Source organism: Bufo gargarizans, chromosome 4, assembly GCF_014858855.1.
Source record: "Bufo gargarizans isolate SCDJY-AF-19 chromosome 4, ASM1485885v1, whole genome shotgun sequence".
Taxonomy (NCBI): domain Eukaryota; kingdom Metazoa; phylum Chordata; class Amphibia; order Anura; family Bufonidae; genus Bufo; species Bufo gargarizans.
The window spans coordinates 326,149,591-326,160,954 of record NC_058083.1 but is presented as its reverse complement, the minus strand read 5'-3'; the positions used below and the strand labels follow the sequence as shown (position 1 = coordinate 326,160,954).

General features: G+C 41.5%; 1 protein-coding gene across 3 annotated transcripts in view; it reads right to left on the bottom strand.

Annotated features, from left to right (window-relative positions):
• Positions 1–3,313: 3,313 nt before the first annotated feature.
• Positions 3,314–11,364, bottom strand: part of ARFGEF3 (ARFGEF family member 3) — a 126,011-nt gene continuing 117,960 nt past the window's right edge. For 2 of the 3 annotated variants that reach the window (XM_044292392.1, XM_044292393.1), the window contains exons 33-35: positions 10,826–10,834; positions 8,216–9,407; positions 3,314–5,789 (exon numbers count right to left, since the gene is read on the bottom strand). In XM_044292392.1, coding sequence (XP_044148327.1) covers positions 5,598–5,789; positions 8,216–9,407; positions 10,826–10,834 — 1,393 coding nt within the window. In that variant the 3' untranslated portion in view covers positions 3,314–5,597. The remainder of the gene's footprint in view (positions 5,790–8,215; positions 9,408–10,825; positions 10,835–11,364) is intronic. The other variant, XM_044292394.1, reaches the window with a different exon arrangement.

The following is an 11,364-nucleotide window of genomic DNA, read 5'->3' as shown; positions in this document are numbered from 1 at the left end:
TGACCATGAAATATTAATTTATCTATCGTTTAAGTGAAGCAGGATCATACTACGCATTGCTGAAAAACACAAGTGGTCCTATTATAGTGTGCATAATGTGTTAGCAATGGACAGATTGCACTAAGGAGACTATTGCGAAAAGAACTTTGCAGGTTTATGTGGAAAATGCTAGTGCACCAACATAGTTGTAAGTCTGCTATATACACTACATGACAGGAGAGAATGGTATTAAAGTGATATGTAAAAGAGGTTTTCTGGTTTGTCATAGTGTAAGAACCACAATACAAATTCTCAGATGCCTGTGGTACCCCTGGGTCTGCTGATTGTAGCAATTAAGCTTTGATTGCTCATGCTTCGCAATATAAATTAATCACTTTTGATCGACAATCTGCTACTCAGCCATAATCTGTAGATTATGGAAAAACTGGGTATAATGCAGCAGTGTGCAGAAGATATATTAAATTGGCCAGTTAGAATGACATCTATATGGCCAATTTTAGCTAAAGGTTCCTTTGCAATGGCTGACAATCAGGGCAATTATTGGGAAGGAGTGTGTCTAGGAATGCTTGTTCCTGATATCTGCCCTATGCAAAAGGTGCTGCTGATCATCCAATGAACAAGCAAATACTTAAAGGGGTTCTCCGGGAATTAGGCCGAATGCACACGGCCGTGGTAACACGGGCTGGATTCCTGCTGAGAGCAGGAGCGCACGGCGTCATTGGTTGCTATGACGCCGTGCGCTTCCTGCTGCCGCCGCAGTACAGTGATGCACTATCATACCAGTGTATTACTGTACTGTGGCGGCAGCAGGAAGCGCACGGCGTCATAGCAACCAATGACGCCGTGCGCTCCTGCTCTCAGCAGGAATCCAGCCTGTGGTACCACAGACCGCTCATGGCCGTGTGCATTCGGCCTTAAGAAAATTAAAATACTTAAATATTCCTTTATATATATAATATATTCCCAAATACTTTTCTTTAGTTATTATGGCTTGTTTGGTCTAGGGAGCAATCATTAGGAGAAATAAAATGGCTGCCGTCCTATTATTACACACAGAATCTGTCATAATCACACAGAAGGACAAGTTACTTCGGAACACTGAGATGAAGAGCTTCCTCATCCTCCTCTCTGATCTACTTGATCACACAGGTGTAGGAATGGAGTTCATGAGGAGACATGAAGTACAGAGAGGAGGTGGGGATGTGGATAATGAGCAGCAGCTCTTGTATGCAGTCTCCATTATCACAGTCTGTTCTGTCCGTCCTCTCTGTACTTCATGTCTCCTCATGGACTCTATTCCCACAGAGATTCAGCTGAAGATCTTATAAGCTGTATTCAGGATCATAATCCCGGACAAGAAGGAGGAGCGAATGAGGCAGCTCTTTACCTCAGTGTTGTGAAGTAAATTGTCCTGCTGTGTGAGTAGGACAGGTTTTGTGCACTAATAGGACAGCGGCCATTTTATTTCTCCAGATGATTGCTCCCTAGATAAAACGAGCCATTATAACTAATGAAAAGTATTTGGGAATATATTTATAAAAAGTAATATTTAAGTATTTTCTTTTTCGTAATTCCCAGAGAACCTCTTTAAGCACTACTGATGCGGGCACTAAATTCATTGTTTTTGGACTTGACAGCAGATCATTCTATGTAAACAGCGATCTGCGGCCCAAAATCAATGATTCTCTATGGGCATGAGTGATCGCAGTAGAGATAGCTCATCTCCAAACAACTGAGGTGATTACTGCATGAAAATGCAGCTCTCAACAACACTCACAATCATGCAATTGTCAGGAACAAATGGTTCATTCCCGACTGCTCACACAGTTGGTCTGTGTTAAGGGGCCTTAATATAAATCTTATGGACAGGCTCAACGAGCCCTAAAAGTCATGTAAGTCTCTGTTCACAATTGAGCTGCAGACTCCATTAGGAAACCTCGTCTCAAATTTTGCACACAGTACCATTCTTCCTGGTCAAATAACAGACACCATGGAGTAACCTCATGGACCCTACTAGAAGTCTATTAGGTCTATTGATGGTGGTCTCTATCGTATAATAAACCTCTCACTGTGCCATGGTTCCAATTATGAACAGTACCACATTATAAATGGGAACAGAGCCTTAAAAGGACTTGCCTAAACAGCAGCTTACTGAAATAGTTAAAAGTATACCCCTCGTACAGAGGTAGGCTAGTATGGACTAAAATCGGAGGGATTATGTGTAATTCCCTAATGCATTTTCACTAGCTAAATCACTCGTACAACAAATAGGGGCCATCTGAACCTACAGATGGGAAGCCACAGGAAATCAGTTTCGATATAGTCCATCAATATGATACGGCAGGACTGAGGTCGCTTGTGTCTTAGGCACACAATTGTCTGCTGTAGCCTGCAACCTGTTGACAGATTCAAGACAAACCCCAGGGAATTAAACAGAGAAAATGAGACCGCTGGGAAATCAGTGGCCGAGAAGAGATCCTACATGTTAGAGCAACCTATGCCTCTACAGTTGCTGTAAAACTACCACCCTCATCATGCTGCAAAACAGTGTAGATAAGGGAACTGCAGATAAAGGAGTCCTCTAGAGCAATAACCTATATACATCTGGAGGTGGACTCTTTAAGCATATATGCACTTAGAGGTATCGGATAACTATAGAGGGACATCACCATCAAGCTGAACCATGGATGTGGATTATACTATGGTACTTGCCTTACATAACCTCATTTTTGGCAGGTGTCATTCATCAATACAGCGTAAATGAACATCCTTATGTACTATATACCCATGTAAAGCAGATCTGTTAGCTCTCCTGACAGGTTGTATTGCCCATGAAATAACAATGCTGGGGTATCTTTTGTGTTGTGCTGTTCCTCTGTCCATGCAAATAAATGCATTGACAACTGGCCATTACGGCTACTTTCACACTGGCGTTTGGTGCAGATTTGTCATGGATCTGCACAGACTGATCCGCACAGATAATACAATCGCATGCATCGTTTCAGAACGGATCCGTTTGTATGATCTTTAACATTGCCAATGCCAAAAACGGATCCATCTTGAATGCCACTGAAAGTCAATGGGGGACGGATCAGTTTTCTATTGTGCCAGATTGCGTCATAGAAGGATCCGTCCCCATTGACTTACATTGTGTGTCAGGACGGATCCGTTTGGCTCAGTTTCGTCAGACGGACACCAAAACGCTGCAAGCAGTGTTTTGGTGTCCGCCTCCAGAGCGGAATGGAGACGGAACAGAGCCAAACTGATACATTCTGAACGGATCCTTATCCATTCAAAATGCATTAGGGCAAAACTGATCCGTTTTGGGCCGCTTGTGAGAGCCTTGAAATGGATTTCCCAAACGGAAACCAAAACGCCAGTGTGAAAGTAGCCAACATGTCAATATGGTGTGTCCCTGTATAATGTGACACGATCATCACTAATTGTACAGTATCAGATTGTGAAGGGACGAACCGCACTGATATGTTATTGGTATCCACACATAAAAAGAATGGGAGTCCTGTGTTCTATCGTATCAATGGATCAGCAATCGAACATAGACACTGCCAATCCATAATATTTTTTTTTTTAGGAGACTGCCAGAGATGGCTGGGTACATTGTCTGGCTATCTCCGGCAGTCCCAGGAGCACACATGCTTGACCACTGCTCCATTCATGTGACTGATGGGGGTCCCAGTGGTGAGACCCCGACCGATCAGACAATTACCCCCTACACTGTGAACAGAGGATATGTTTACTGTACATTTCGACATGGCCCCTTCAATGAAAGGGTCACCATATTGTACAGTTATGCTAGTAGTAAAATGTCCCAAAAATATCCTGAACAATTCAATGTCTTTAGGAAAATAGTATAAAAATATACAGTAATGAGAATAGCATTGACCCATAAAAGCTGAACACAGGGCAATAACACAGAGGGCCCCGAATGAAAAGAAGAAACCTGCAATGCATTTAGTCTCTGTTCACATTCAAGGCAGAAGAGTGGCATCATTGTAATAAAGCAACTAATGACTATAGAAAACAAAGGATCATGGACCAACGTACAGATTACTGATACGATTGATAGATATACCTATTGTGTTGCATTGTTCTATCACTATTATTATGTAGCAGGCATTTCTTAGCAATGCTTTACATAGTCATGTGTGGATTTGGAAACAGTTTGATATATTATAGTATTGGGCCAGTGCAGTCACCTATGTGTGCAGACCAATAATCGGATAACCGGTACGTATATTACACGTGTGACAGATGAACAGCAAAGTGGAAAACGCTATAGTCTACAGCCCGTTTAGCCAAATGTTGTAATCGTTTTCATGTGGAGGTACACACATGGCAGTGCAATGCAACTCCTTAACCCTTTACATGATCTCCAGATTCCGCCACCACCTTCTTGCTCAAATCGCTTCTGCTGTCCACTCCAGTACAAAAAGTAGGCACATAATACATCAGCAGATGCGCCTCTAAACCGAAGGGACACTTGTAACTAGTTTAATGTGAAAATGGCAAGCATACTTGCACCAAGGGATGCCTACCTTCAGCCGCTGCCTGGTTAGGTCATTACAAGGAAAATGCATAAAGTCAGTGAGTGGAAGTCCCCTTTAAAATGCTAAAAATGTAGAGGTGCTTAAAAGGTGTTTTCTAGTTTGCATCAATATCCTTTAAAATAATCATTTATGACGGTAGCTGTAATTTTGTAATGTATTTCTTTCACCTTTATTGCTCTTATATTCTGTTCTGGGTGGTGGTCACATGACCATGTCCATGCAGCTATTTCTTATTTCCTGTGATGTAATGTCCCAGGGGCGTGTCAGTGATAGGAGAGTGTCTATGTAACCGGGTGGGAGGAGTTATAAAAGAGGTGGGTGTTAGGGGCGGTGCTGGAGCTGTGGCAGAGAAAGGAGAAGTGCATCATGGGCTGGGTTGGATACAGCAACAGGAAGTGCTACATACAGGATGGAAACAATCCATTGGAGAGATTGGACTCTCCTGACCCGTTTTCACCCCGTAAACCAAACAATGGAAATAAAATAGCACGGCAAAGATGTACATCAGGTAACTACATAAGCATATATGTTAAATACCATAGTAATCCTGGAATACCCCCTTTAAGCATTTAGGGAGTACAGTGTGGTCTCTTTAAGGTCAACTACATCACCCTACTGGCACGTAAAGCAGCAAATCTAGGTATTTCTAATCCAGCCAATCTACTAGTAAAAGACCAGCCTGGCACTGCAGGGTTCAGCTGGTTTAAAAGATGAATTTTAGCTACTTGTGCTACTAGAAAAGGTAGAGAAGCTCTGAAAAAGCGGTCATATTTAGTATTACTTTAAGCAGAGTATAACCAGTATTGTAGTGTCTTGGCAGTCAACAGAACTACATACATAGAGAAAATAATAACTATTAGACATTCTTAGAAATGGACAAGACAGTTATAAAGCAAGATAGGCAAAATATTTCATACCTTTAAATATCCATGATGTTTTCTACTTACAAAATGTAATAAACCTTCATTAGAATAGATTTTGAAATAGGAATTTGATATGTAAAAATGATAGGGGCATCATACAATGACCTTATAAAATGATGTCATAAATTCTGCCGACCCTGCCCAACCATTCCCGGACTGCTTGACGCACGCGGATGTCATTTACATGACAGGTCAGCTGGCTGATGCAAGGAAACACAGCAGGTTGCAGAGCAGCAAACATCTGGTCCGGCAGGATTTGAATCTGATTTAGAATGGTTAACACCATGTTGGTCCAGGCCTAAAACACAAAAATACATATATTGGGTACTGTACAGGAAAGCATAAATGTATTATACAAAGCACAGGGCAGCAGGGAGAGTATGAAGTCCTATTCACCCTAATAGAGCTCTATTAGGGTGAATAGGACAAGGGATGAAAAGATCCCAGGTTCTAGCCACTAAGGGGGCTAAAAGTTAGTAAATAAAATGTAAAGTAAAAAAAAAAATATGAAAAGGTTTAAATCGCCCCCTTTCCCAATTTTACATATAAAATATATAAACAATAAAAAAACATATTACATATCGCCACGCCCAAAAAAGTGCGAACTATTAAAATATTTAAAAATATCTCCTATACGGTGAACGCCGTAACAGAAAAAAAATAAACGTGCAATTTGCATTTTTTTTGTCACCTTGTCCCAACAAAAATTATGATTGGACTGTTCTATTATGGTTCAGGCTACTTTCACACTAGCGTTCGATCGGATCCGTTCTGAACGGATCCGATCATAATAATGCAGACGGAGGCTCCGTTCAGAACGGATCCGTCTGCATTATATTAGCATATAAAAGCTAAGTGTGAAAATAGCCTCGTACGGATCCGTCCAGACTTTCAATGTAAAGTCAATGGGGGACGGATCCGCTTGAAGATTGAGCCATATGGGCTCATCTTCAAGCGGATCCGTTCCCATTGACTTACATTGTAAGTCTGGACGGATCCGCACGCCTCCGCACGGCCAGGCGGACACCCGAACGCTGCAAGCAGCGTTCAGCTGTCCACCTGTCCGTGCGGAGGCGAGCGGAGCGGAGGCTGAACGCCGCCAGACTGATGCAGTCTGAGCGGATCCGCATCCATTCAGACTGCATCAGGGCTGGACGGAAGCGTTCGGGTCCGCTCGTGAGCCCCTTCAAACGGAGCTCACGAGCGGACAGACGAACGCTAGTGTGAAAGTAGCCTCAGATGTTCCAAAAAATGCGGAATGCACCCTGCTTTTTTGGCGTTTTATTTTTTTCGCGTGGTATCGAGTATAGCAATACTTTTTTATGGCATCGAAATCGAATCAAAATTTTGCTATTGTGACTAGGTAAGACTTTTTTTTATTTTTTATTATACCGTAATTATATGTATTTTAAATTTGGCGACTAAAAATTTTATTTGGCTCCTAAATTTTTCAGGTTAGGAGCCAATGGCTCCTTGATATTTTTTTTTGTCTGGAGCGCTGTAAACGTAAAGTATCATCAGGATGAAATGGAAGAAGACAACATAATGGGGTCCCCAGCATTCCCTAGGATTAGCTTTGCACGTCCACAGGACCGCATGATCGGTTATGCGTTTCAGGGACAGGAAATGATGCATCAAGTATTCCAGTATGCACTCCATGAAGAGGAACTGATGCATATCATCAGCTGTACTCTGCAACACCAGTTCCAGGCACAGGAAATGATATACACCGAGTTCCTCTTTATGGAATGCACATTTTTGTGTATCCGGTTCTTCATGATTGTCCTTATTTTGGACCAGTTTGCACACATTTATGTGAGGCCATAAGAAGTCCTACATAAGGTTTATTTTATTGTATACAGCATTTTAAATTTGTGGTGCTTAATAAAGATCAATTTATAAGGCTATGTACACCTTTGGAGGTAATTTTTGTTTATGATTGTATTTTACTCATTTCTGTTTAAAAATCATATTTTCAATTGGCCATTCTGTCACAAAAGATTAACTGTTTTTCTAGCTCTGTGAATGGTACTTTCACCTTTACTTTGTGCTGGTTATCTAATAACCCTTATCTCTAAATTACTAAGAGGTCATAAACACTTATTGAAGCCACATTCTTATCAGTAAGATAAGGATTGAGCTTTGATGAGTGTTTATACTGTCAGAGAGCAGAGATAAGGAACCTGTCATCTCCCCAAATGACAGAAAATCCACATGTTGCTACTACAGCATCTCAGCTATGTGCATAAAAAGGACTCCATATTTTTAAGAAAGACCAATTGAAAAAATAATATTTTAGCTCTAAATAGGTAGAGTGCAATAATAAAGGTGTACATAGCCTTTAAATTATCATTGGATGCGCAGTCTGTTGTATAGTCTCTCTGGTATTTGTAGTATTGCAGACAATGACTGGCAGGGAGGACTGGAATGGCCCATTGAAGTGGCAGTTGATTTAACAGATAATGCTTATTTTATTATTTTACACCAACCCCCTTACTGCAATCTGTTTAAACCTAACTCTGCATGCTAAATATGTTTTTGGTAATGAGGTTAAAGCCTTCCTTCTGTGTTATAACTATACTCATCTTTGTAATGCCTCCACTTCTCTGTCTCCTGTATCAGTGACCACACATGCACATAAGCAGGTACAGCCTATTTATGATAAAGGTTGCAATGAACTGAGCATATACTTGCTGTACAAAGTTACAGCAAAAGTTGGATTACCTGTATTTGCGCTTCTGCATCCCTGGTTGAGATATTGAACGTGCTAACAGTGGATCCAGAGCGGGATCTCTTCTCCTGCCTCAAGATCTCAGGGCCAGCACTAAAGGAGTGTCTCATCTGAGTTTGGTCAACCAGATGTTGAGGTCTTTGCGGCATAGGTGACTCCTGCCCTCCCTTTTTATCCAACTTTGAGTCTTTAACGAATGTAGTCAGGTTATGTTGTTGCTTCCTTTTTTTGTATTCGGTCATGAGTTTTGCAATTGTTTTGTCGGTAGCTATGGTATAGATTTTGTTCCCAGCGTTCTCCCACCATTCCTTCTTTCTGCCCTGATCTATTTTCTCCAACTTAGGACTTTGTGGCATTGATGCAGCAAAACCTCTTGATGGAACATTATCAATAGGGTGGTCCCTATTAAGATATCGGTCATCTTCAGATGGTGTTTCTTTCCCTGAGAGACCACCAGTTGATGGTGTTGAGGTTTCTGACTGAAAAGATGGTAGGATGAAGAAAGGATCTCCCTTAATACCTGGGTGATCCTCAGTATTTTCCAGGTCCAGATGCATCTGAATGTAGTTATTACAAAGTTCCATGCACAGTTTGTGAAGTCTCTTAACCAGCCAAGCCCAATCTGCGTTGCTGACCGGCTGAACACTCAGTGATGGAACGCGAGCCCTCCACTGTCGTTTTTCCTTCCCTCTTGGAGGACTGACTTGAGCAGTTTCCTCAAATATATCTTCATCCTCTGATGAACACTGCTGGGAGGAATCTGAACTATTGTCATCTTCTTCAAACAATATCTTCTTCACAATCTCAGCAGTAATGTTGTCTTGATTGGTCAACAAGGCACAAATTAAAGCCTGAAAGTAGATGTTAAAGCTCATTGCCGATTGCCGATAAAGATTTGCAGCTCCGCCAATGCCAGAAACTTTCATTAGTAAGCATTTCAAACCAGGGCGTGCATCAAATTCCCTGGCTGTCCTATAGGAGTCCAACAACAGGTCAAAAATAACAGCCAAGTTCTGCATTGAAATGTATCTCAGAAATCCAACGGTTTTAGCTTCAGGGGGAGAAGCAGCTTTATCCTCAGTCATTGTAGGGCATTTTACAAATTCTTCCAGCAAAATGTCATAAAGGTTTTGTAGCAGAACTTGATGAGAAAGCAAGCTGACTACAATGGTCCTGAATGGAATACTTTAAGAAAGAAGAACGGGTGTTAGGAGACCATGATCTCCATTAGCATTGCTTATCACTTCTACTCAATTGTGCTTTAAATAATGCATTACATTAGAGATCATTTGCCATTATATATTGAATTCCACTAATTCTTATATATGGTTTAAACTTATTAAGGGAATTGTATGTGCAAGATCTCCATAATCTGGTTTGACTCTACTGGATCTTTTTCCCCCTTTTCTATTTTTTCAGCATGGTGATCAGCTGTTCACCATGTGTTTGGCTACTGAAACTCCTGTCTATAACAACTTATCATTGCATATCTTCTCTAGAGAAGAGACCACCCTCTATAATGTCTATATGTTCTAATATGGTAACATGACATGGCTGTCCTGATGGGATAACCCCTTTAGCCCCAAAGACCTCCAGTATGCAGAGGTATAGTTAGCAATCTAGTGGAATTCAAGGTTGGATAAAAGTTCTTAATGCGATGCCCCTGATAAACATCCTCAATATCTCAGCTCTTAGATCCTTCAGTGTTCTAGTGGGAAATTGGGTTATCTACAAATATATGCAAACAGAAGGGGAGGAGGTGTCTTGGGTGCTACTACCTCCATACTAGTGTTTCTAAATGTTCCATTTTAGGCTGGGAACTAGCTGTCCTTAAAGAGACCAGTCCTATATGTAGACTTTTTAGCAGTGCTCCAAGGGAAAATAATATGCAAAGAGGTATCTCCCAAGGAAAGCAAACCATCTCGCTAGCACCACCTTGTGGAACACCTTGGGATATGACAAAGGAAAATAGCCAAACCAAATATCCATTTGTAGACAGTTGTTTTGGGGTGCCCTCTCCTTATCAGTATGGAGGATTCTAGATGGCTAGATGCGGTGCCCTGGATGCAGCTTAGGCAAGGTACTGTCTGTCCTTAAAGAGATCAGCCCTGTATGGAGACTCTTACCCCAAGGGTTGTTAAAAAGTTGGATTTTGACTGATAGAGAGCCACTTTCACAAAGTGGCGCTAGTGAGATTGTTCTCTTTCCCTGGGAGATACCTCTATGCAATATGTTCCACTGAGATAAATACTTTGCTAATGTGTGTTACACCAATCAGCTAATAATTTATTTGGATGGAAAATACCCCAAATGGCGTTTCGTGGTCCGAGACCCTGGGACCAGGGTGTGTTTCAGTCACTACATGTTATACACTTCTATTGAGGTTGCTCTTACGCCAAGAGAAAGCGACAACTATGCTGATCCAGGATCAAAGCAGCGGCTGTCACACTTTTACCCCATGTGGAGCACAACATGCTGTCACAGATGGATAGGTAAGTGGAAGGTACAAAAATAACAACATTTTCAGTGCATTTGATGTAACCACTGTCTGACGTTTTTTCTAGCTTCACAAAGCAAGAGCTCCATGCAACATAAGATCTTACCCCAGCTTTCTGTTTAGTAGCACAGCGTTAGTTACAGGCAGGAAAGAAAAGGGCAGAGAGTTAGAAGCTGTACATGCAGCAATTACACCAGTACATATAAAACAAGAGACAACGATGATAACATGGACTAGCTATGGTCAGCAGAAAATTAGAACCTCCTCCACTGCTACCCATGACTGGTGACCGTGTTACCAGAATGGAATCACAAATAGTGAAAGAGAAAAAGAAATGTCAAAGTTCTCTATTTTAATGTCACACACACATAGGAAAAAGTGACATCTACAAACAGTCAGTCCATAGACCTTCGGCTGTGGACATAAGAAAGCCAGGTCTCGCAGCTGTACTTATCATGTACTTATACCATTAATGTCCGATGGGTGCAGTTCCCATCTCTAGGAATCGCACCTATCCCTCGACCTCTGTCTCACAGCTGCTGCGAATGTTTTTTTTTTTTTTTTTTCACTTGCATAGAAGTCAATAGAGAGAACAGGGCATGTGCAGACACCTCTCCTTTCACACAGAGGTTGACATTGATTTTA